General features: G+C 50.5%; 2 protein-coding genes and 1 long non-coding RNA gene across 14 annotated transcripts in view; 2 read left to right on the top strand and 1 right to left on the bottom strand.

Moving 5' to 3' along the window:
- The window catches only part of DNM3 (dynamin 3), a 171,939-nt gene extending 159,542 nt beyond the window's left edge, over positions 1-12,397 (top strand). For 6 of the 10 annotated variants that reach the window (XM_017815673.1, XM_017815671.1, XM_017815670.1 and 3 more), the window contains one exon: positions 6,073-12,123. In XM_017815673.1, the coding sequence (XP_017671162.1) occupies positions 6,073-6,142 (70 nt within the window). In that variant the 3' untranslated portion in view covers positions 6,143-12,123. Of the gene's footprint in view, positions 1-6,072 lie in introns of all 10 variants that reach the window. The other 4 variants (XR_001874951.1, XM_017815666.1, XR_001874952.1 and 1 more) reach the window with 3 other exon arrangements.
- A 4,645-nt stretch (positions 12,398-17,042) lies between these two features.
- PIGC (phosphatidylinositol glycan anchor biosynthesis class C) lies at positions 17,043-18,089 on the bottom strand. The gene has a single exon (XM_017815682.1). The coding sequence runs from the start codon at positions 18,035-18,037 to the stop codon at positions 17,159-17,161; it is 879 nt and encodes a 292-aa protein (XP_017671171.1). The 5' UTR covers positions 18,038-18,089; the 3' UTR covers positions 17,043-17,158.
- Positions 18,090-18,384: 295 nt separating this feature from the next.
- Positions 18,385-24,838, top strand: LOC108497765. Of its 3 annotated transcripts, none has more exons than XR_001874959.1 (4): positions 18,385-18,936; positions 19,033-19,286; positions 21,658-21,901; positions 21,999-24,838. It is a non-coding gene; the product is annotated as an uncharacterized LOC108497765 (long non-coding RNA). The 3 variants fall into 3 exon arrangements; XR_001874960.1 differs by having other exon boundaries at positions 18,385-19,286; positions 21,999-22,183; positions 24,269-24,838; XR_001874958.1 differs by having other exon boundaries at positions 18,385-19,286.
- The last annotated feature ends 1,037 nt before the right edge of the window (positions 24,839-25,875 follow it).

Here is a 25,875-nt window from a genome sequence, read left to right as displayed (position 1 = left end):
CACATTAATTCCCTGAAATGACTAATGAAAATGCAGCGCTCACATAAACATACAAATATATTTGTATGTGTGTGTGATGGACATTAATTTATGATGGTCATATAGAAAATGTAGCTTGAGTTGTAAATAATAAATTATTCTGGTGAAGCATCATATTTTGGACCACTGCCTCTTAAAGGAGTATCTATATTAAATTAAATCATGCACAGTGGAACCTCATTAACCCAAATGCTTTCAAACAGTATAAGCATTTGAATTAATGGAGATTTATATTGCTGCAGTGTAGTGGTGGCTAGTGGAAGGACACATTCTTCCCATTCACTCTTATTTTTTGTTTCTTTCACTTGAAAGAAGTAGGTATCTGATAAAACAGCATAATCTAATAACTTTAACTTGCTTACACTTAGCACAAAAATTCTTCCACTGACAGAGCATTGTGCAGCTGGGTCATTTGAAGTAGTGTGAAATAGTGAGGTTCAGCTGTGTGTACAACCGAGCCAGTACAGTCTCAGCACGCCCTCTGTGCATTTGTAGAGCCTGACACGTGTGTTCAGCTGGAGAACTACTTCAGGACTATCATGCCCCCTCAAGAGCTGTGTGGCTCAGGGCTTCCATTCCTGACTTGCTCACCGACAGTAGTCCTGTGGGACTTACTAGAGACATTTAATGTTTAAGAAAATGACATTTTTCAGTAGAGAAACAAATCTGAGAAATTTCCACTCTCTTGGACCATTACATTGGGGTAAGGGACCATCTCAGACAGATATTCTCCAGCTACTTTTTCCTTTCATCACCACTGAGTGCTGTTTCTTATTTCTCCTGCAATCATCATCTCCTCCTGATTCTTGTCCGTAATTCCTGCTTTACTCCTCCTGATGTCATCATCCTTTTTCTGCTTTTCCTGCTTTGTTATGACCTGTGACACTAGTATCAAGTACCTTTCCTCCTTTTGGTTTTCCCACTCGAGATTCTGGCTCCTGAGTTAATGGGAGGCTCCACAGTAGCCATTCTGCATCTGCTGTAGGACAAAAAGAGTTTTATGCATGCACAGACTAAAGACTAAGTAGATCTACAAACCATGTCTTGCCTCTCTTCAACCATGATGGCTAGAGTTGTTTCACTTCTGGTTTGGATTTTCTTCCAAATCCAGAGGCTGATGGAGGTTGAGAGGTACAGTATAAAAGTTAGGTTGATGTAACAACCAGGAAAAGCAGGGGGTGTGGGTCTCTCAGGATCTTACTGAAACAGAGAAAACCTGAGAAACAGTATAAAAATAAAACCAGTCAAGGCATTATAACTATCCCAAGACCAAGCTACTTAGTCTCTCTAAATAATCACCCAAACAGGAAACTAGATTTATTCCTCACCTAAAGTAAGTCACTCTTTTATCCTCTTACTGTATGCCTCACATCTAGATTTGTACTGTCACCTAAACTAAAATTTGCCTGCAGTCAGTCTTAAAGCCGCTTAGGAATTTTGTGTAAGTATTTTCTTCTTAAATTCTGCGAAGACAGTGTAACGTATCAGGGTGCTCCGAGAGGGCTGCGTTATAGGGAAACCAGGACCATGGAAAAGGGAGAGAATAATGGACTTCTGTTCACAATTTCAGATCTATAGGATGTATCGTAAAATATAGTTATGTGCATGCCTTCCACAAGTGTTCTCTGGTGGTCACAAGCAAACAAGAATGTAGAATGTAAGTGGAAATGAAAGCCTTTTATTTAGCAGTGCGCTGGCTGTGCTGTGAGAAGCCATCTTCTCTGAGCGGGTAATTACAGCCATGCTTTACTCAAAGCATATTTTGTGGACTCTGTGTGGGGAGCGATAGCACTTCTCAAAAAGCAAATGCTTGAAGAACTCCCATATGTTTCTGATCGAATTTTAAGTCTAGACTTGCTTTATTTAGTTTCTTTTGCTCTGTGTTTGCCTAGCTAAAGCTTTTAGGAGTTCTTTTAAAACTGGAAACACTGGATGTGCTGCTTAGGTTAAAAATAAACGTAAAACTTTTCCTTTTTTAAAAAAGTTTTTGCATGGGGGTGAGAGCTCCCCTCCATTCAAAACCCCACTGAGCTCTTCAAAGGAGGAGTCTCTGCAGCAACATCAGGGAGTTATTAAATACATACTTAGTCCACAATTTTCATTGGTAAATTCTTTACGTCTGCTTAATGTGTGCTAGTTAGAAGTACTGATTCTTTTTGCAGATTCGTTCACTCAACCCCGGGGGGACCTATGATCCCCTGCCCCTTTAGCACTAACTTTTACAAACGCTGTTTCCCTTTTTTTTCCTCCTCGCCCCCCCCCCCCCCAAATGCGAACCAAAACACCAACAACCTCAATTCCCCCCAAGACAAGAAGGCTGAGTTAAAACTCGAAAACCCCGCTGAAATGCTGTAGATAATAACCAAATCGGAATTCCCGCAGCAGGGACATTTTTATGATGAACTTTCTATGAAGCGGGAGCCGCCTTTCGGGGCCTGGGAACAAACAGCTCCGCACCGGGAGCGCTTCCCGGGCCGTCGGAGTCGCTCCGATAACACGGAGGAACCGCGGCCCGGGCCGTCTGCACCGCTATCGTGTGCTGGCCTCAGACTAAACATTGAACTGGGCTTAGTCACATATTTACTCACTGGGATGGCAGCTAGCGCGGAGCAGGGATCCGGGGGCGGTTGTTTTTCCCCGGTTTTCCCTCGCTCGGTCCCCGGGCAGGCTGGAGCTCCCCCTGCCGCTCTGTAGTTCCCGTTCTCCGCGGTGGGAGGCTCTGGCAGCGCTCCTTTGGTACCCTTTGCTCGGGAAGCGATGGTGCCGAAACCACTCAGAGCTTCCCTCAGAGCTGCACTTTCTGTAGGTGCCCAGAAGCTCTGTTATCTCAAGGTGGCCCAATCCTGCGTCTCTGCATCCCGTGGAGCACGTCCACTCCCAGCCACTGCTCAGGGTGTAAAAGAGTGGGGCAGAGGCAAGAGATGTGCAGGTTGGCATCTCCTCCTGTCTTGGGGATTGAGATTCCTATTAGGGGCAAAAAAAAAGGTGTGAATCCTACTCCCAGTGTAGAAACGGTCACGGAATGACTTGACACATTGACGGGGAAATCTAGCGACAGGCCATTCACTTAAGAGTTGGGCTCAATGATCCTTGTGGGTCCCTTCCCACTCAGAATATTCTGTAACTTCTGGGCTTGTTCTTTCCTTCACTTGGACTTGAGCTTCAGCTCATGCCAGTTGATCCTGTGTGCCAGTGGCTAGGGAAGGTGAGATGATGCAAGAGAGCTCCACTCTGTGTTCTGCCCAGGGACTCGGGAGCACGGTCCCCTTACTGCAGTACCAGCACAGGGAACTGCACGTAGCCCAGGAGACTGTCAGCAGCAGGGCTGGAGGGAACGGTGCTTTTGCAGGTCTTCTCCCGTGTGCTGCCTTTCCCAAACATCTGCCACTCCTCTGAAAGGCACCTGTGATCTCCAGGTGGAGGTCCCACTCCCCTAGTCACAGCGTGGTGGGTTAAGGAGCTGGGAGGCAGGCAGCACCCTTGAGGGGCTGGAGCTAAGGAGAGGTCTGCCCATTCCTCATGGACATCCATGCCCAGTGGGAAAACACATGCAAGTGTATGTATGCAGAGCATCCCAGATATATGTGTGTCTCCACTGGGAGGTATCCATAGTGTGAAGTGTTGGGAGAGAGCGTGGCTGGCTCTGAAGGGTCCCCTGGCTGAGCAGACCTGCCTGTCGGGCAGTGCTGTGGGGAGAACAGGGCTGGTGTGGCTGGGCAGCAGCTCCTCTTCAGAGGGTCCCCATGGGGATGTCATCTTCTCCTTGTAGTGGGTGGTACTCTGGAGTGGGAAGGAGAGCTGATGGGAGAATTTTCTGTTTAGGTCTGCACTGGGCTTGAATGAAAGTTCCAAACAGTGGTTAGAGTGCAATACCAACTCTAGTTCAGGGAGGAAATGGGGCTCAGACCTGATTTTGGTTCAGGTTTGGTTTGACTGATTATGTCCAGGAAATCCTCCCACTGTGCTCTCCAGTTTCTGATCCTGCTGTGTTAAATAGTAATTTGGCTAAATTACATTATTTGAACCCAGTGTGCTGCATTCAACCTGGTATTAAAACGCATGTTTGGGCTTGCATCTTTTAAATTTGATATGAAGACAGCTGTATGCATTTTCCTTGTTTGTAAATTGTATACACATGATACGATGTTTTCAGTAAGCTCTAAACAATGCAATGTGAGGCATTTCAACAAAGGAATAATTTAATGCAACCCAGCAGAAATGCAGAGCCTTAGAAGTGGTTCTTTATGAAACTACAAATTTTGGAAATGGGTCCAGAAGACCTACACTGGAGCAACACAAGAAACAATGGTTAACACAGTAACATTTTTCCTGTAAGAAAAATACACCATGAAGAAATTATATTTTGCCTTTTTTTTTAGCTTGTTGATTTACTTGAATGCTTCAGTTGGCATATTTTGTATTTGTTGCATGTTAGGGATTAAAATTCTCATTTCTTCACCAAAAGAGAATATTGTCGCTCAAGGCACACTTTGAGCCGAGTGAGACTTTTTTTGTCAGGTATAAGTTTGTCTCCTGTATTTTGTTCCAGTTCAAAGGAGATTAACACGTTACATTCTTTTAATCTTCAGTTTAGCTTTTAACAGAATGAGACATGTTTCCTTGGTAATATTCCTCAGAGCCAGACATGTCCCTGCTTTCACAGGTGGAGGACAGGTTAGAAGGGGCTGCACAGTTTGTGTGGGCCATTAATGAGCTCTGCTGAAGCTGATGGGAACTGAAGAGCCATGGGCTCCTGACCTTGTTCAGAGCCTGGGTTCAACTGTGAGCTCTCGTGGTGACTTGGGCCGGGGTTAAGAATAAAGTTGGTACTTCCCACTAAAGAAAATAGGGAGCAAAAGCACTGTAAGAGATGGATTGGGATAACTGCAGCAACGGAATGCTGCTGGATAGCTGGCTATAGAACAGTCTCTTTGGGCAATTTATACATACAAATTGCAGTGCCAGCAGAACTGTGTGAGTGGTGCAGGCGCTGAAGGCCAAACAGGTATTGTCAGCTCAGACTCTGCACAGGCCTTGCTCAGTGGTGGGGTGTTTTAACCCAGGTGGAATGGAGCATTAACAAAATACTCTTTGTGACTCTGCTGATGGAGTTGCCTCCACACAGCACTGATATGAGCAGTGTACCTGCACACAAAAAGGTAAAGTGTTGAGTAGCTACTGGAGAGAATCCGCCTGCCACTCGAGCAGAGTTGGTGTGTCATCCTTGGATAAGGGAGGGAGGGAAGGAGGGATAGGTCTCAGCCTGGACTCCAGGTAGGATGCGCTTGGAGATCATACTACTGCCAACTCTTGCACTGTGGACTCTTACCAAATGATGACACAGTCTGAATTAAAATGTAGGTGTTTGCAGTACACAGGAAAATGGGAAAAAGACACATAAGCCTTCCCAAAAAAATCTGTGACTCCTTAGCACTGAAGCTGATAGAGGAATGCATTAGTGGTAAATGAATGAGTCTAGCAGCCCCAGCCAAAACTGGCATTTTCATAACTGGCCATTGATATACAGCTTGAAATTTGTACCTCAAATTCAGGCACATTGACGTGACTCCAGTTGGCCCAACTGTGCAAGAAGCTGCAGGTTTTCCTGCTTCTGCAAACAGCAGCTGAAGTCACTGCAGGCTGTTTTCCTCAGTCCTGTTTTCTGCTCTGAAACATTCCTGTAAGTCTGCTGTGTGGCTGTCCAGGCTGGGACTGACCCCTAAGAAAATGGGAATAGTGATCCTCCCTGGATGGTTTCCGTGGCACAAGAAGGTAACTATGTTTGGAGAACACCCAGGCTGTGGATCAGCAAGAAGAGCTGTCTGGTGGGTGAGGGGGGTAAGGCATGGTAGGCACCTGGCAAACCCGTTGCCTCCTTCCTTATTGTGGATGCTTGTGGATATTGTGCTTCAGTGTACGTGGAAATAAGATGGTCGTGTGTACGAGCATGTGCATGTTCCTGTAACAGCAGCGAAAGGTGCCAGCTTTGTTCTCAGTGTTTGTGCTTATTGTTTCTTCTCTCTTTCTCTCCAGTCGAAGACCACCCCCTTCACCTACTCGGCCCACTGTAATTCGTCCGTTAGACTCATCCCTGTTAGACTAAAAGGAGTTTCTGGCATGTCATTCGTTGTTAACCAAATATGTGGAACAAATTGCTTGATAACTGTCGCAATAACCAATGTATAGTCGCATGTATGGACATCTATAGGCAAGTAACCAATATACTCTCTGTCCATCCTGCATTGTTTATGAGGTCTTAAATGTTTTGGGAAGGTCTGTGCTGCCTTGACTTTTCCTTTTGCAATAACTGGTGTTAGCTAACTTACTGACACATATCTTCACCCAGGCAACTGTGCTCACTGTCCTCTATAGCAAATGGAGGGCTTGACTTTGTGTATGTTTGTGCATGTGTTGATTTGATCTCCTGCTTTTTTTCCTCTTATCTGAAAGGAATATTGCTTTTATTTGTACCTTCCAAGTTATCTATCATTTAGAATTACACAGTTATGCCTATTTTCTCTTGTAATGGATAAACTGGGCAAAGAAAAGCCATGTGATTTCTTACCAAGCTCTTCTGAAGGCCCCACACTTCCATGTGTCCCTTGAAAGAAGCTTGCTTCTCCTATAAATTCTCCTTATCCAAAGTCTAGTGTTAAGGGATGTTGTTAAACAAGAAGGGTGTGTGTGGGACAGCACGTTTCACTTTATTTCCACAGTGGCAGCTGACATGCCAGGTTGGTTGGGTTGGTAAGGACCAGGCTGCTGCCCCAGCTCGCGGGGCTTGGTGTGGAGCTGCCTCACCCTGCAGCAAGGATGGGAGAGGGTGGTTTGAAGAGCCAGTACATGACAGAGCAGCATGTCCTAGCTTGCTTTGTCCTCTGCTAGTGCTTGCTCACACTTACACTCCCACTCAAGGGAAGTCCTGGACGTATGTGAGTGTGTATAAATGTGCTGTGTTGCAGGATCCCGGGAACCGAGCGCTGCTTTTGGCCATTTTATGGAACAGAAGGGGATATAGATACAGATATATAGATATGTGCACAGCTGGACATGGGCTACAGCTCCTCTGCCCACTGTGTGAGCCAATTCACAGAGCTCCGGCCTAGACTGGCAGCTGAGCTTCCCAAGGGTCTGGTTTGGATTTGAGATATTCGCAATATTTTCTTGTGCCAGTTGATAAAGTTCCCCTGTGCCCCCTGTATGAAGATTTTCTTTTTGGATCACTTGGTCCTGCACACCTTGGTTTAGGGTTGCTTTATCCATCTAGGTTCTTGGAAGTGCTCAGCTGTGCATCCTGGCAATGGATTATTTTAGCAGCTGCTCACTTGCAGAGGTCCTCTGCCTCTTGTTTTGCACATTATATATTAATGTGTTATAAAAACCTTTTGTCTTAACTGCATTACTTCACTTTAAACACTTAGGGTCAGTGTCACCCTTAAAGCTTAAAATTTACTGAGTTAAGAGAATTAAACTAGAGAGGAATTTGGCCTTGTTCCTTCAGAAAATGTGAATTGCTGCTATTGCAATTATGGTTACAGATCCCTAGGCAAAGCAATTGGTGGTTTCAAAGGCCCTCAGTATAATCAGTCTAATAAATGTATTTATTGAAACTGCATGTAGGGCTCTAGTATGCTGTAGCCCCTTGGTTAGGAAGAATCCAATCAAAGAGCCACAACAAATGGGGATTTAGCCTATTAAGTATTCCCAGGCTGCTGATTAGCTGTGCTCACTACTGCAGCAAATTGTGTTTCAGCTTGCATAAGAGAGACAAGCTTGGGAAAGCATGATGATTTGTATGTTAGCTTAACTTTAATTTCCTGTCAACCTCATACTTGTGAGACATGCCTGGGGAGTGTAGAGGTCACATCTGATGCACAGTGAAGATGGAGTTTGTCAGAGCACCAGCATCTTGGTGATCTCAGAAACTGCTTAAGTGGCTGGTGTTTGTTTGGGGAACAGGCTCAGATCTCCAACACTAAGTGCACAGAATCAGCTTTCAAGGAAGAAGAAGGTTACAAACACAACTACAGTCGTAGTGATTTTTACTACAAAAAAGAAAACATATATTTTTATGATTTTTCTTGTGTTCTACACAGTTTTCCACTGCTTAGTGTTCTCTGCTGTAACCTGTAATGCATCTGTTGGATATATTTTTATAAATAGCCATAGCAGTCCATGCTGCTGCCTTGCAAGCAAACCTGTATGTAGTTTATCAGATCTCTGTTACTGACTAGCAGCTGCCTGCTGATGGAAAGCCAAGCATAGTGCCTCAGCCACAGAAAGTGACTTTAATCCCAAATTTTTATATTCATTCAGTGATAAGAAATGTTCATGGCCAGGCTGGATGGGGCTCTGAGTGGCCTGGTCTAGTGGAAGGTGTTCCCCCGTGGCAGGGGAGTTGGAACAGGATGAACTTTAAGGTCTCTTCCAGCTCAATCGTTGCTGTGGATGCAAGACCATGGTCTGGGTTTATCCCACCATACCCCATGCACTCAGCTTTGTTGTCCAAGGTCCCCTTTGGTCAGTGGGAAGAGACATCACCTCCAGGAGGTGATTCAGACCAGTGTGGCTGCACAGGACTCGAGGGTGGTAATGCCTCAATTAGATGACAGAGATCCTGGCCTAAAAACATGTTTTTAAATTCTCTGTACTTGAGACTCCTTAATTTACTTTAATGACTGTTTCTGCCAAGCATAAGGAAGTAGGTAGCACAATTCAGCACTGTCCTTAACTCTGCCCCCCAAGAAACTGTATTTCTCAGCAGAATTGTAAATGAAGCTCTCGAGGGTGGATTTACCCGAAAGAGGAGGAGGAGGCAGTGAGGCGCCAGCACCATCTGCTTCTGTGCTCGATGCCGAGGTCGTGGGACACAGCTGCACAGCCCTCCTTCCTCTGCATCCTCATCCAGATCACATCTAAATCTGGCCCTGTGCCCTAAATGCAACACTTTTAGGTGTGCAGGTTAATAAATAACTGTGAGCACAGATCCAGAGTTCGATAATTTCACCTCTTCTTGCGTATATGCTTTTCAGAATAAACTATGTAGAATTGTTTCTAGGAAAAACACTAAGAGCTTCTCAAGAAATTGCCACATCCAATTGAGTAAGTACTGTCCTCCAACCTTGGCCCGCTTCCTCCTGCTCTGCAGTGCCTGGAATGGGTTTGTTTGTCCCACTCACTCCTGAAGCTGATGAGTCGTGCCAGTCCTGTCCCTTGTTCTCGGAGGAGCAGCCTTGGCAGCAACTCGCTCCCTGCCCAAAGGACAGCAGGATGAGCACCTTGTGGATCTCCTAGAGGGACTGGCTCCTCACACTGGCCATTGCCCCCTCTGCAGACCCACTTTCACAGGATGAGCCAGGTCTGAACTCTCTATCAGAGAAGGGGCAGGTTGCTCTCCCTTCCTTTGATTCCCTCTGGCAAAGCTCAGAAGACTGCCAGGGAGGAGTGGAGCACTAATTAAGCAACAGCGGCGTTTCTGATCTTATGTGAGGTACATAATAATGATCTGGGTGACGTAGTTGCTAAGTTTCAGGAGGGTGCTCCTCTAGTACTGCAATTAGGCTCAGCCTGGGTCTGTGCGTAGAGAACATGTTCCACCTCACCTTGCCATGGCTGACCAACAGCTGAGAAGCTTGTGAATGCCATAAATAGCTCTCGGCCTTGGATCTCAAGGGATCTCATGTTAGGGTTAAAAAGATTGTATGTTCCACAAAAAGGCTTATGTACATAGTTAATGTGTGTTTATTTTATTGCTGATCTTGTTGCACTTTCTGAGTAAGCCTCGTAAAAGTAGATTATTTATTATATTAAAAGAGATACATTATAGATTATGGCATTTCATTTTAAAGCATAACATAGAAAATATTATCCTCTCTGTTGCAGACAGCTACACTAACCATGATGCACATAGCATATGGAGATTACTGGCTAGTTCTGTCTTTCTGTCTTAAAATAGTCCAAACCTCCTGAATTGAGGGCAGACCTACTTTGCTCCTGTGCCACTGGAAGGCATCCAGCCTGCTGGTGCCCCCGCGGCACAGCTCCTCCCACTGTGGCACTGAACATCCTCCTGGGGCTCCAGCAGAACAGCTCCCTTGTGTAAATGAATGTTACTCTGCCTGTCTTTCCTCTTGCTTTGTCTGCAGGCGAGCTGATACCGATGGCTCCTCCCGTCCAGACAGTCCTCCACTCTTGCTTGATCTATGATTTGTCCCGTCTTGCCGGCCGTTTGCTTTACTGCTGTCTTTTTACTTTTCCAGGACGGGGTAAACGATGACTTCTTTTTGTAAGAAGCAAACGCTTAATTTCTTTCTGATTTTTTTGCTCTGTGTGTTAATGCCCTACTTCATATGAGACAAAACATCTGCCTTTGGTTTCATAATCTGTAAATGGTTCCTGGTGTTGACCTTTGAGCACAGCCAGTCGATTCCCGAAACCATGGTCATTACTGAGCATCACATGCACCTGCTGTAAAAATGTTCTGCTGCATTTCTGAACCTGAAATAAACTGTAATTCTTGATGGGCTTTTATTATTACTTTCTGGATGTGCATGAGTGGTCTTCTGTCTCTCGCACCATCATCTCAGCATTCCACACTCTGCCTGGGTGGGGACTGCAGGGAGGATTTATCAGAGATGTGTGTTGCATCTGGATCACTGGAGATGTCATTAAAGGGGAGACAGGGAAGATGTAACCCTTTGGCAAACATTCAGCCTGTCCCCTTGCAAGGGGCTTGGAGTGCTGCAGAGATGTTTTGCTGGGAAATGGATGAATGTTTTTCAAGCAGTACCTGGGATTCACTTCATTGCTGGGGAAACCATGTTTTGGGGAGATTCAGAGCTAAGCAGAAGGCTAGACTGAGTCCTCCAGAGCAGGAGGTGGAGTTAAAATGTGCCTGTGTATGTGTTATGTCTGGAAGGGATTTCCCCCTAAAGTGGCTGTGTATGAATGTGCAGATGTCTTGATTACTCAGTTCCTCCTTCAGATCAGTATGAGCCAAGTAGCTGCAGTCGGTGCTTGGAGATGGTCTCTATGGCACAACAGCTTCCTGTGGGAGCACCGCAGTCGCTAAGTTGGTCCTTAGGTTTTGGGAAAGTAGGGAACAAAAGGTGGGATGAGCAAAGCAGGAACACCCCCGTTGTATTCCCTTGGTTGCTGTAATGTTTGGAGGTGTGTCATCAGTGGCTGTTCCTGAGGGCAGTGTGTGCACTCCCCCTCAGTGAACAGCAGTGTCACACGTGTCCCCTCTGGCTGGAGTACCTTACGTACCCCGCAGGAGTTTGGTTCAGCTTTGGTCAGAGCTGAGTCCTCTGTGCTGGGTAACAGGAGGAGCATCTGCTCCTCTCCAACCGCTTCACTGGGCCATCGCTGCCATGGGTCTCCTGCTACACTTGGCAGGTGCCATCACCCACATTTTTAACCTTACCCAGCAACGTCCCCTCCAGATACCCCAATGCACCCCCCAGGCCATCTTGTTTGATCATTCCCCATTTCATCAGAATCTCTACTCCAAGAACAGTGTTTGAAGCAGATAGTGGTGAGAATTTTAAAGCTGGCTGGGGAAAAGCTCTTCCAGAGGATATTATTTGCTGCAAGAAAATTAGAAAGCCTGTGACCAGCGACCTCCACACCTGTGATGTGATTGTCCCAGTTCTCTGGCGCCAGCAAGTCAGATGGGAAGTGGTGAGGATGAAAGCTGAGGCTGTGCTGGTGGCCAGCTGATTCTAATCTCACTCTTGCTCTTTTCCTTAATATACATGTTCTGTGCCTTTTTCTCTTAACCCATTTAATTAAGATAATTTTGTGTATGAGTATTTTTATTATATCTTGACCTTTTGTTTTAAATCTCCCCCTCTGTGAATTTTGGGTTATTTTTTGTTTTTTTCCTAGGCGACCTCCACGAGCTGTTCCAGGAAGATCATCCTAACACACACATTTCTTTTGTGTTACATGCAAGGTCTTTTTTTTTTTTTTTGGTCCAAAATTACCTTTAATTTGCACTAGCCTACTTGTAAATGAAAGATTTTATTTTCAGATGTCAATGATAAGCCTGGATGTAAAGCAAATAAAATTCTGACTACAAAAGGAATGTGTGGTGGTTTTACACTGAAGGGTCTACCCACTCTTTCTCAAATGGAGCCATTCACACGTTGTGGAAGAAATTGCCTGGGCTCTGTGGAGGCTCCCACCCTCCAAGGTGGTGGATGGAGGGACAGACATTCTGCTGGGATTCCAGCACTGCTTCTGAATTCATTAACCACCAGGATTGCTTCATATAAATGGCTTTGGCTTAGCATTAGCAGGAAGAATAGCCAACAGGGTCCTAAAACATGTCTAACGCACCAGCAGCAGCACCTGGCTGAGCAGAAACTCAAAGGAGGAGATTGCAACAGTCTCTAGACGGATGAATCTCCACAGTTATAAATAAAGTGCAGCTGCTCTGAGCATTTTTTTCAAGCTAAACCTCTGAATTCCTTGCAAGCTGCCCTCACTGGAGCATCTGAGCTCAAACAGCTGTAAGTAGCTACCTCTGGGGTTCCAAATGTGTCTGTCCCTATGGGAAAGATAAAATCAGGGATTTAACATTTGGGAGATGTGCTTGTTTAGGGTTCCAGAGAAATATATGGGAGAGTAAGGCTGGAAAGAAAAGGGAAAACTGATGGGTTTTACTGACCTTTTTTCTCATAGGAAAAGAAACAAGGGATATTTCAGAAACCACAGAGGTAAATCAGGAGGCACTGCACAGGTAGGGACTGGAGGCACCTCTGGGCATCAGAGTCCAGCCTTTGTTTCAGGAGCACAAAAAAGATGTTTCTGGGTAGTGGGGAGTTGGTGGTGAGAGGGAGCTGCAGCCAGACTGCTCAGGGGATGGGGGCAGGGGAGTGGGGGAGATCAGCCTGTGTGTGTAGAAGGGGCCTGGCAACACACAGGCTCGTTTTCAAGCTGGGTCTGACACAGCTTTGCTGAATTTAGCAATTCCTCTTGTTCCAGCTGATTTAGGTCTCTGCTGACTTCTCAAATATCCAGGGAGCTGCTAAACCACTTGCATGAGCTGGTAAATGCCAGACACTGAGTTTGCTCAAATTATAAGGGAGTGCAAGCCCAAAGAGTTGTAGACTTTCACTGATTATTCTTTCTTCTTACTTAGACTTGTCTTTTGGTAGAGCAGAAGAGAGGAAACAGCAATGGTATTAGCAAAAAGGGGGAAAAAAAACCCAACCCCAAAAAACCCCAAATCCATGTACAGCAGTTGTTAGGAGGGGGAGATAAATAATCATTTTTGCCAGACCTTTGAACTACATGTGCTAAACTAGGAATTGCAGGAGCTGGAGAGAGTACAGTGATTGGCAGGGTGCACCCTGGGAAAGACAGAAATGGAGGCTCCTACAACCCCAGGAACCCAACTGTCCCAGGATGGAGTTGCTCAGGTTGGCTGTATCTCTCATTTGTGGAACTCGTCACCATCAGGTACTGAGGCAAAAAGCACCTCAGCAGAGTTCAGGAATTGTGTACTTTGGGGAACTACTACAGAAGCAACAGTGCTTGTACTCAGCAAGCTCCTGAGGAGGTTCTGCCCATGCTTCACCTTTCAGGTAAGAGGGAATGGGAACAGGCTGAACTTCACAAGCTGCTTTTTTTCCAGGTTGTTTAAAAGTCTGTTCTGCACTGGGGGAAGTTCTCACTGTATTCCTTCTGGGGTATGACATGGTACCAACAGATGAACCAACAATAAATAAAAGGTAGATGATATTTTAGCTGAATGGCCTTGCCTACAGCACCTGGCTGCCAGAGGGCCTCCAGGCATTAGGCTGGAAAGAACAAACTTGTTTTTCAGGACATTTTATGGTGGTAAACCCTTGACATAGATCTTTACCTTCTTAGGAAATATTTGATAAAAAAATATTGTTGAAAATAGGACTCCAAACTTCATGGGTTGCTGGTGGCCATTTCTAAAATATCCTAAGTAGAAAGACATGGGTACTGGTGTACTGGGAAACCCTGGAGTCTTCTTTAGCATCAGCTCATGGAGTGACTTTTTGAAGAAGCTGTTTAACCTTGTCTGTGCTGTTTCCAGCCCTCACTGGTGTTTGATCTGTGGCCAGGTAGAGGAGGATAAGGGTGCTGCACCAGCTGGTGCCATTATGTGTCCAAGGCTGCTTTTCAGTGAGTGGGTTAGGACCAAAATCCTGTTTTGGTTTCCTGATGATTCATGTTGTTGCTGTTGCCTCTCACATCACAAAGTTGAAAACAACTGAGTGACTGCTGTGGGAATTGAAGAGATACAAGGATCTTACCTTCGAAGACTAAAGCTTTGCTCTTTCCAGGCTTCTCAGATCTAGTCTCCCACATGGGGAGGGACATGGCCCCCTGACAGCACGGTGTGGGTGGCTGACACTTGTCTTTCCCTGCAGCAGAGGCTGTAGATGAGGATTCCAGACTGCACGTGTCAGCAGCTCCCCCAGGAGCAAGGCTTATCCCCAGCCACTTCAGTTACACACATTTGGCCAGCTTCAAATCAAATGCAATGTCCCACTGAAGGACTGATCTCAGTGGACTCAGAAACTTAAGGCAAAGAAACTTCCTCATAATGCAAAACAACATTTAACTCTTTACCATACATTGGTTGCATCATGAACTGAGGACCTATGTTTTTGGTCTCAGTGTGGGCTTTGTCAGGGAATGCTTTGCTCAGGTAGCAAATGGCCAAAGGGCATCCAGCCTTACTGGATGGGCGTAGAGTTATGGCAAAATTTTGTTGTGTAGAGAATACTCTGACCTCAGGCATGTAGACAAACCCATAATGGCCATTTATGCAGCAGCTTAAATAACTTAAGCAGCACTGCAGAGCATGTGTCCTCAGGAGAAGGTCAGGGAAGTCCCAGGGAAACCCTGCCTGGCCTCTGTGTCTCCTCCTTTCCTCTCCCTGGCTCTCTCGCATTTTTTCCTCTTTCAGTGTCCCTCTGTGCATCCAGGCCATGGACTGGATTTATATTTTCATCCCCCAGCTTAGGGAGAGCAGGGTATCTGTGTGGGCAAGCAAGGGGGAGGGCTAAGCCTTTCCCTGCCAATCTCTGGGCGAGCACTGAGGCTCTGCTAGTCTAATCTGAGAATTCTGTGACTGACTGTAAGGAGGAGATGAAGGGAAGGAGCTGGGCAGAGCAGAGAGGCTTGTGGCTGTGGGCAGAGATGAATCTGTCTGTGGTGGGCTGGGCTGGATGGGACACAGCCTGCATCCACCTAGAGCTGGGTGGATGGGGCCTGCTGCATCAGTCACAGCCCAGGGATTTGCACAGGTGATCCACTGGGTTCGTGCTCTGGCTGAGGTGATGGCAGCCTGTGCCCATCTCCACCTGGAATGTCTGTGTGGTCAAGATTTGCTTTTCCTAACCCAGAGCTGATTTTAGAATGTGAATTTGGGAAAAGTATTTTTGAGGAAATATTTCTTCTTAGGGGAATGGGTGCAGCAGAAACTCTGCTTTCTTGTAGCCTCTGCAGTGATAGACAGGGGCCGGGCAGGTGAGATTTGAGTTTTGATTTACACTCGAGCTGTGTCCTATCAGTGGGCTCTGTGAATCAGCTTTGGATGGCAGCATTACACTGGCATTAGTCCGGGGTCAAATGGGGCATCCTGGTCACTGAGCAGCAATCTGGGAAACCTCCCTGTGAAAAAAAACCAGTCTCCTTTCCAAAGGCCTAAAAAATGTCATCTTGACTCTGACATCTGGCTACTCTGTTCCCTGTGAGACTGGAGCATGGGCTCCAAACTGCTGCAGGTTTTAATTAAAACTAAAATGAGATGTAGTTGTCACCATGACGACCACAGCAACATTTAACACTTGGCAGGAGCTGTAACAAAGCACTGGAGGTGTTGGGGACTCCGCCGGGGGTTGCTCATTTCCGAGAAAACCCGAGGAACGCGGCAAGCGCCTGCTCCATAGGATGAGACCCTGGTGCTCGCAGGGCTGGGGTAAATCGAGCAGAAAGTTGCACTTCTGCAGTGCTGGGTTTCCAAAAGAGAAGAATTTCGTAAAAACCAGGGTGATACCAAACGTATCCCTGTGCAATGAGGCTGGGGCAGAGTATGGGCATCCCTTCCCTCTGGCAGTGCTGGCTCAGGAGGGTTTTGCTCCCCTGGGTGGCCGGAGCAGGGCTGGGGTTGCCGAGGGAAGGTGCCGGATGGGAGCAGGGAAAGCGAAAGTGCCAGGGAGGCCCTCCCGGCACGGGGTCCGGTTGTCCTGGCCTGGCCTCCAGTGAGACTTGTTTGCCAGGAGCGCCCTCTGTTGCGGTGTGAGCGGTGACGGACAGACGGACACCTGACAGACGGTGCCAGATGAGATCTTGATAGACCTCCCCCGCTGTCTCAGCAGCGGCATCTCACCAGCTGGGGTTGCACCCATGGGGGGCTGTGCTGAGCTCCATCCCTCTGGATCAGGGTTTGGCCCTGCAGCGAGGCCTCATTTGCCTCTGAAAAAAGAGAAGAGAGGAAGGCATCATGCCCTCTCATCCCCTCCTCTCCCAAAGGATTTAGGATAGTGTGGTATCTGGCAGTGTCATGAAGCTATTCTGGCACCAGTGACTGTCAGGGTGCAGGTGAGCAGGGCTGTGCACCACACCCATCCCAGGTGCCCTTGTGCTCAGTTCTGCAGGTCCCTCAGCACCCACCACCCTGCACCTCCACCCTGCCCGCAGTGACCTTCACCAGCCCCTTCCCCTCCAGCCCCCCGGGGAAGTGCTGTCAGTCCGCAGTGCACACACTGAGGGCCCGTGGGGCACATCTGAGCCAGGTGTGCGTTTCCAAGTGGTGTTTCTGCTCAGGGGATGCACATCCCTCTGTTCCCCCACGCCCAAATTGAGGTATGGGTCTGCATGACCAGAGCAGACACCACTCTGCTCGTCTGCACCCCGACCTGCTGCAGGGACCAGCTGCTCTGTGGGGCTCAGCTCCTTTCCTCACCAAACCCAAGCAAGTCAGGTTTGGAAACAGATGCTGAAGAGAACATAAACATGGTCCTTGCTGCTGTGTGAGAGGCTTTATTGGGTCAGATGTTCTCCTGCCCACGACTGTCCCCCAGCAAGGACCTTTGTACTGCTCACAGCAGAGGGTTCCTCCAGGCCAGGCCTACATGAGGAACCTGGAGAGGTCCTCCTTGATTTCAGCCTCATCCCACGGCCCGTGGATGTTGTCCTTGAGCAGCTGGAGGCGGATGAGGCAGTAGGGGCAGAGGCAGGAGATGGTGAGCAGCAGCGAGGCAAAGAGCACGGCACCCACGCTGGAGATGGTGGCCAGTCCTGCCAGCGCCGCCAGCGCGAACAGCACCGTCACCCCCACGTAGCACTGGGGCGTCCGGGCCTTCAGCTTCTTCTGCAGCATGGGCCAGAGGGCAAAGATCTGCATGGCAAAGGTGACCATGACGAAGGCGTGGAGGGCGCGGGGAAGGCGCGAGGCCAGGCACACCGAGGCGAAGATGGCCATGTTGAGGGACAGCGTGCTGGACACGATGGCGGCGTTGGCGCCATAGTCGAAGAAGATGAGGTGGCCCAGGAGCATGAGGGCCGACATGGCGTAGATGGTGTCCGTGCTGATGGACTCGGTCAGTGTCTTCAGCACGGGCGAGAAGCCGTAGGTGAAGGCTGCGAACACCAGCGTGCTCTTGAGGTCATCCCAGCGTGTCCGCCCGCTCTCCCACCGCCCAGCCCCGCCGTCCACGGCGTCGAACAGGACGTAGCCGAGCAGCGAGGACACCAGGGCCGCCCCAAAGAGCCCCTGCGGGCTCAGCATCCCGGCGTCCATGTACCACCAGGTGAGCACGAAGACGCAGACGCTGCACAGCTGCTGCACCACCGCTCCCGACTGGAAGACGACGGCCCAGTAGCGGTACTGCCGGGCGTGCACGTTCTTCCGCAGCTCCTCCAGGAACCGCTGGTCCACGTAGTTATCGGGGAAGGGCTGTCGCTCGTACAACACCTTCTGCCACCGCCGCGCGGGGACCGGCTCCATGGCCCCGGGACGGGCGGGGGGGCCCCGCAGACACGGCCCCGCTCGGGCCCCGCTCGGGCCGCGCCGCCCCCGCCGCTGCCGGCGCCGCGCAGGGGCCGCCGGGCGCGCGGGGCCGCCCCCTGCCGGCCGGAGCCGCGGGACATGGGACGGGCCGGGCGGGCCCGGGGTCCGGCAGCGCCGGGCACCGTCACACCCCGCCGGGAACCCCCGCCCCGGGCTGCGCTCCCCGCTCCCAGGGAGCTGCTGCTCCCCGCAGCCGGCTGCGGGTGGGATCACGGGTCACCCCAGCTCCGTGCTGGGAGCTGCCCATCCCGAGTGCCACGGCCCGGGTCCCACACGCAGGCTGCTGCCGGGGGGTGCTGGGCGCTGCCTCGCTCCTGCCTGCCCCCCCTTCCAAAACGGCCCGGCGGGAAGGAGGGATGCTCCTGCCGTGGGCCCACACCATGGCGAAGGGCTGTCCTCCTGCAGCCCCAACGTGCTGTTCTTAAATGGCCACGGAGAGGGCACAGCCGGTCGGTGGGATTTGGCCGGGTCCTCTGTGTGCTTGGACATCCCCCTGCCTGTCCAGCCTTGCTGCTGGATACGTGACCCCAGCCTGTGCTGCAAGCCCCGCTCCCCGTTCCAGCCCAGCGAGGCACCTGCTTTTCTGGCCAAACCAGACTCCACAGCAGCCAGGTCGGGAGTCTGGGTGTGATGGTATGAGCACACGGTGCCCTTCCCTGAAGCTCCTGCCTGCTCACAGCTCAGTCTTGTCCTGCTCCCGGAGCCTGCCGGCACCCTCGAGAGTGGAGCAGGATGTGGGAAGGGAGAAGTCGTGGCTGAGCAGGGCTGAGAGATGCAGCTCTACAAGGACATCCGTCTCCTGCACTGCCCATTCCCAAGCCAAAGGGGCTGAGTTAGTGTGTAGCAAGGGGACAGGGGCATAATAAGGGATGCAGGGAGGTTTCACAGAGGCCAGAAGTGTTTTCCCTAACTCTGTGTTTGTTTGTGCTCAGGTCAGAGCCTTCCCAGCCCCGGAGAGGTGCTTGCTGCTGAGGAGCTGCTTACTTTGGCCTCAACTGAGAGGCCTCAGCCCAGGGTAAAGCAGCCCCAAACACTGCCCTGTTTGTGCTTCGGGAAGGGGGGTTTGTGGCTGTCCTGTCACGGTGGGAGCAGGCAAAAGAGCTGAAGGTTGTTTTCACCCCAGTGCCTGCCACAGGGGATTCTCCAAACAGGATCCCACCTCATCCAGATACGTGCAGAGCAGCAGGTAACCCCCACACTCCTGGTGTGCCTTTCGGGAGGGCCTCAGACTGAGCCACAGCACAGTGCCATCTAAAATGTGCCACCTCCCAGCCCCATATCCCTGTACTTCCTCCGCAGGGTAGGAGCAGCTGCTCACCCTGTGCAGGTACTCCATGCTGAGGGTGATGCCAGCAGCTTCCAGGACAGGATGGAGCTGGACTCAGTTTTAGCTACCCTACCTAAAAGCCCTTAGCCCCATCCTTTGCTGTGCGTGCCTCCATATGCACAAGTGGGTGCCCACAGGGACAGGGAGTTCTGCCAGCTCCTGTGATTGCTGGCATTGCCTTGATGCCCAGGGCCTGGGAACTTGAGATTTTAACAAAATGTCCTTCTCCTAAAGTCATGGAGTAAAGCTAGGACACATGAGGAAATCTGAGAGGGCAGTATGCCACTCCTGGTCCCCTGAGAAGTGCCACAGCCACTACGGAGAAGGGACACCCATGGGCACTGGCAAGGCAGTGCTGTGCTCTTGCTGGGAGTGGTGACAGCAGGTTTGGTTTGATTTGGCCCTGGGGTCTTGTGCATATCTGTGATGCTCTGGGGACCAGGAAGAGCAGGCTGGGCTGGGGCACAAGGCTGCTTCCATGTGATCAGGTCCATCTGGAAGCCCCAGTGGAAGGGGGAGAAAGAATATAGGTGAGGGGTACTCCTTGTGTCCCTTGAAGTCTCTGCTGTGGGCCACCAAAGTCCCCCTTGGAATCAGGGAGGGGTGGGAACCTGCTCTGGTTGGTGACTGGCAGCACCCCTGAGCCATGCTGGGTGATGCCAGCCATGGTGGCAGCAAAGCAAAACCCTCCAGGAGCTGCCACAGCAGCAGCTGTAGCTCCCCATGGGATGCTCAGCCACTGGATAAGGGGATCACCCTGGCACTGGCTCCGCACCCTTGGCAGTGCTGACCCAGTGCCAAGACCCACAGGGCCCAGAGCCCATTTGGTGCCTGGGGGACCCAAATGTGCTCTGAGGAGGAGCGGCTGCCACTGCTGTGCTGGCCCTGTGTCCCCTGGGAGGGGACAGTGTGTGCTCAGCCACGTGTGAATGCACCGCCCACAGTCCAAAGGGCAGCTGAGCCCTGCCCAGGTGGCCCAGACTTTGCCTGCAGATGAATGACTCCTCTGCCTGCAAAACAGGCAGGACCCACCACGGGACCTGCCACGTCACTGTCAGTCCCTGCTGGACAGAGGGGAACATGTGCTGTGGAGTCATTGCTCAGGTCATCTCTCAGCCCTCCTGGGGCTATGTGGCCAGTGGAGCTCTCTTGGCAGGGACAAGTGGTAGCTAAGGTCAAGGATGCAAAAGCTGTTTGTGAGCGTCTTAATTCCCCCTCTGGGTTCCATGCCAAAACACCTCCCTCACCTCATGATTACGTGTTCTCAAGCGCCACTGGCCTCTGGAGAGGCTGTAAGATGGTGAGTGCTTTGAGCCCCTCTGCTGAAATGCAGGAATGAGGAGCTGGATGCCATGGCACTACAAGCTTTGGGTATGCTGAGGACCCGTTGGCTTGGCTGTCCCCTGCCCTTTGCAAAAGGACCCCACTGGGGATTTGTTTAGTGTCTGCTGGGCTCTGAATGTTTGAATACACTGCTAAAGCTTTTTGGAAGGAAGGCTGGAAAAGGTGACAGGCTGGGACTAAAATAGCTGGGGCTGATCTAGACCTCCACTGGAGATATTCGAATATCAAACTATCCTGGGCACTGCGCCCCCACTGCCAGCTTGGAGCTGCCTCCAGGTGTGTCTGATTCTCTGTGGGGTGGGACCATCACTTGTGCTACAGAAATAGGCTTCAAAATAACTAAACAGCACAGTCTGCTACAGGTTTGAGCTTGCCTGGGTCTGTGAGGATGCACATGGATCCTGCACCTCATCCTGTCCTTTGGGTAGGGCTCTTCCCCTGCATCCCTCCCATGTCACTCCACAGGGGTGACATAGCACAGTTATGGCTCTGGCTTCGTTTCTCTGCCAAGAGATCCCCCAGCCTCCCCCTCTGACCCTGGAGCTGAACCCTCCCTCCACAGGAATGTTTTTCAGGGGGGGAGGTTGGCACAATTCCAGCTGCTGAGTTTTTCCATGTCCAGAGACTGTCTCCTGCCTTAAATGGCTCCATGATACAGGCTGTGTCTGCTCTCCTGCAATCACCTATTTAAGGATTTTTTGGATTCAGACCCCAGCACAAAGTGGGATGATACCAGCCCAGTGCCTTGCAGCTGAGCTGAGCTCCATGGTGGGATACTGGTGCAGATGGGGCTGGTTGCCCCGGGGTACCCTGCAGGGGTGTGCCTGGACACAGGCAGTCCAGTGCTGCTCCAGCTCTCCCAGGCCTCTTCTTTCCTTGTGTGCAGGTCAGATTCCCTGGATCAGGTCTGTGTTCTGGTCCCAGGGAATCCTGGGCCACCAGCGGTGTGTGAGCCAGGAGGTGCATCCCCTGTGCAGCGATGTCCTTGCTGTGGGCAGCCCATGACACCGAGGGATGCTCCTGGGCCCCTCCAGCACAGCTCCTGCTCACGGCCTCACCACCCAGCCCCCTGAGCCCTCCTGTCCTCCACAGCATCTTCCACCGCCCAGGAAACCTTCTTGCAAGCTCAGGTGAGTCCCCTACAGGCTCAGTGGAGGCCCCACTGTCTGTCTACGTGCTGCAGTGCTGGTGGTGCACCCATGATCCATACGGGTCTTTTATCTCAAGGTTGGACATTATGGGAACACTAGAAGCTCCTGGTGGGAATGTCACTGGTATCAGTATCCAAGCTCCCTGTCCCAGGGCACAACCTGCCCTATGGAGAGGATCCTGCCCCAGGATGCAAGCTGGAAATTTGCTGCAGACCCCATAGATGCAGGCCCCTACTCAGGATGGAGAGGACCTAAATGCTGGTGAGTTGCCATTTTCCCTTGTGGCAGCATCTGAGGGACAAGGGGACAGGGTGGGCAAGACTTAGGAGCTTACGAGGGAGAATAGGGACAATAGGAAGGGAGACAGTGGGAAGGAGCAGCCAGAGAAGGGGGAAACTTGTACCCTCTCAGACAACGAGCTGAGATGAGGAGGTGCAAAGGCTGCTGGAGAAACCCAGTAATGCTGCTCAAGGCTGGGCAGAGCAGTCCAGGAAATTGGGATGGGGTCTGAGGAGCCCAGGCTGGACTGGCATCTGCCAGGGCAAGGTTTAGGATTCAATGAGCAGAGGGAGAAGGATGTGACGACTGCTGTGGAACTCGGTTGAGCACCTGGGGTAGGAGAGGTGCGATGTGGAAAGGCACACGCTTGCAGGGGCGTGACCTCTGGAAGTCACAGCACATGGGGCAGCTGTGAAACTGAGCTCCCTCAGTCCTGCCATTTCCAGACGGTTTACATGGATCAGGGAAGCCTCATGGCAAAACACCCTCCTCACTGCCCACTCTGGGCTCTGGGGAGAGGGACAAGCCAGCCTAGCCATGGCCCTGCCCAGCTCCAGGGCAGGGGGCAGCAGGGGCCTGTTCTGTAGGGGAACTCCATGAAGGCCAAGGTATCACGTAGTAAAGATGCTTTTGTTTTCTAATCTGCTTAAAAAAAAGTTTCCCAACCCTAGGAAACTGGATATCAGCAGTGTGCTCTGCCAGCTGCAGGGTGCTCCAAGGTGGGCCAAGTCCAACCTTCAGCTGCCCAGGTAAGCTCAGCTCAACCCTCAGCTGTATGTGGCACGTCCCTAAGGCAAAGACACAGGGAGAAAACCAAACGAAACCATTGCCTGTGGAATCCGAATATGGGTTGGCATGGAAGCTGAAAGGTGAAAAATTCCAAGATTCAGGAGTGAGGAGTCTTACGGTGGCAAAACACTGAAAAATCCAACTTGCTGGAGGGCAAAAGCAATGTAGCACTGGGGAGAGCTGGTGACCAGGGTGGTTGTGGCTGGAGCCACACACCAGGTCCCCCGTCTCTCCATCAGCCTGAACCTCATATGGCAGCCACTTCCTTCTCTTTGCAGCTCTGGGACACAGAGCAAGAGGTGTGAAGGGACCTGGAATTTCTTAACAGGGATTTTATTGTCTGCCCAGGGAATATTTTTGTTCTGTAAATGAGGAGGGGGATGGGGGATGAAACACTTTTATAGGAAGTGTAGCTGGGGGAAAATTTGGTGTGCACAGGTCAAAAAGAGGTTGTAACTCACTGCTTTAGCTGGTGCACTGCGAGAGGATCCTCCTCTCTGTGCTCACCTTCCCATTTGCCTGGTAGGAAAGCCTTTGTTCAAACCCTAACCCTCAGCCTGGAAACACTGTGATTTCACAGGAGGTATTCACCCCAGGAGCCCTTCCTGCCCTCTCCCCATGAGCCTCCAAGCTGGAGCCCGTGTGCTTGGGAAGAGCAGTGTGATGTTGGGGCTGAGCACTTCTTCCTGCAACATGAGCTTGTCCTACTCTGGAACACAGGGAAGGAGGGTCCCTGGGCCCAGCCCTGCAAGATGTGCATGTTCCCTTGGGAACACGGGGGGCCCTGAGGAGTGACATTCCTGCTACCAGCCACCCTCGCACTCGTCTCCCTGTTTTTAAATATCTGCCAGGGAGGGGATGGAGCCAGGTGGGAATTTAGTTTATTCTAGTAGTTGGGAAAAAGGGGAAGGGAAACAGCTGAGCCTGTGGTATTCCCTGTGTATGCCTGGCTGGCCTTCTCATCTCTCATCCCCACCACTTGGATCTAGTGGAGGTGCTCCTGCAGAGGCTGTGCTGCTCTCCCAGCACATTCCTGGCACTGCTGACCTGTGGGATCACCTGCTTTGGCCTTGGTTTGCATGTGGCCGTGGAGAGAACCCAGCAGTAGGTTGCACCGGGTGCTTTCCCAGCCCTCGGGTGAGAGGGTGAAGAGGGCAGGGGAAGCTTCAGCCCACGCTGTCCTCCCAGAAATGAGAACCAAAAAAAGCTTTACACCTCCATCATGAAGTTTTGCCGTTTCTCAGTTTCTGCAGTGAAATTTGCTTTTTCTTTTCCCAGGGGGGCTCAGACAGCAGCTGTCGGGAAGAACCTGGGGGGACCAAGGCGCCCACCACCTCCGTTCACCCCACTGGAAGCCCCTCATCCCACACCACATTTCCATCATGTGATCAAGAGTTAATTTTGACTGTCTGTGTCTCAGCTGCCGGGAGTGTTTGGACTTTCCCTGTTCCGCCAGCCCTGTCAGATGGCAGGAGAAGCTCCTCGGCTGCCAACCACGTTTGTCTTCTCCAGCAGGCAGTGGCCTCTGCACTGGTGTCACAGCACTGAGCTGAGATGCTGCCAAAGGTTGTACCCAGAACACCTGCCAGCTGGGCTAGGAGAAGGTGGGTCCCTTCTTGAAGCCATTTTCTATCCATTCCCAAGCACTGGCTGTAGGAAATGGTGTTTTCTGCCATGCAGAGGCTTCGTGGTTCTGAAACAGGGCCAGGAGATGCTGAGGCTTCCCGCTGTACCCTGCCTGGGCATCCCTGCTGGAGCAATCACTTAATCTCTTGTTTCTAGGCAAAGTTGAAATTTGAATGAAGCCACATGAAATGAGCAAATCAAATACAAATGTTTTCAAAAGTGGCATTCCCATCTCAATTCATTTTCTTCATCTTACTTAAAGTTTGGACTTTCAGTGTTTGAGCCAGGTGGAGGAGACCTGGACCTGGCTGTGCCCTCCACGAGCCACGCCAGGGGCTGTCCTAGGTGGTCCTGGCTGTGGCTCCATCCATGCTTTTTGGAGCTGTGGCACTGTGCCACCTGTGCCAGATTTCAAGGCTCTTCCAGGCAGGATTGGGGCTGGCAGGAGATCTGAGCAGTTGCTCTCCTGCGCTAGGTCACACGGCCCCTGCTGGATGTCACCGTGTCCCGCTGTCCCTCCCTGCCAGACGCTCCTCGGCGCCAGCCCACGTTAATTAACCCTAACGAGGCTCCGTGCACAGCCAGCGCTTCGGTGATCCGGGAATCTGCAGCTGGATCAGCTGGTCACTGTGACCGCGGTCACAGCCCGGCATGGCGTCCCTCGGGATTTTAAAGGAGTGTTGGGAGCGAGAATCAGCGTCCATGCAGGGAGATGTCCGGGACCCACATTTGGGACCGCAGAGGCACAGCCCATGTATCAGAGACGGTTTGCTGAGTGATGAAAGAGCAATTATCAACTCATCTGGAAGCAGAGTTACTCCTGTTTGATTTTCCAAGGAAAATTATTCCAACCTCTTTCCCCGCCTCTGCCGCCCCCCCCCAGCTTGTTTCCTTTCAGTGAGAATCACAGAAGAAATAAAAGAAATCGAGGATTTTTTAAAGTTTTACGCTGGTTTGCTGGATTCTCTCCTGCAAGTGGTTAACGGTTCACCTAAAGTCAGAGGAAGGTCTCTGAAGCAATCTTGCAATTTACAACTTTTCCTTTACCAAGTAAGAAACAGTCAGGAAATTAAACAGGAAATTGTGTCTGGAAGGAACAAAAGTTGCGTTGTCAGAACCTGCTTATGAAAGATTTACTTTGTTTTAACCAGTAAGGAGCCAAGATCAATAGTCAGAATAGGAAGGAGTTTGTGTGAATTAAATCACACGTTGAAAAAAAAAAACTAAACAAAAACCCAACACTTGGTAAAACAAGAAGC

Source organism: Lepidothrix coronata, unplaced genomic scaffold (genome assembly GCF_001604755.1).
Source record: "Lepidothrix coronata isolate B3197 unplaced genomic scaffold, Lepidothrix_coronata-1.0 Scaffold52, whole genome shotgun sequence".
Lineage (NCBI taxonomy): Eukaryota > Metazoa > Chordata > Aves > Passeriformes > Pipridae > Lepidothrix > Lepidothrix coronata.
Note: the sequence above shows the minus strand (reverse complement) of the source record. Positions and strands in the feature narration are given on the sequence as shown.

What these genes read in the sequence shown, in the direction of transcription:
- PIGC (XM_017815682.1), bottom strand. Translation starts at nt 18,037, where the DNA reads ATGGAGCCGGTCCCCGCGCGGCGGTGGCAGAAGGTGTTGTACGAGCGA.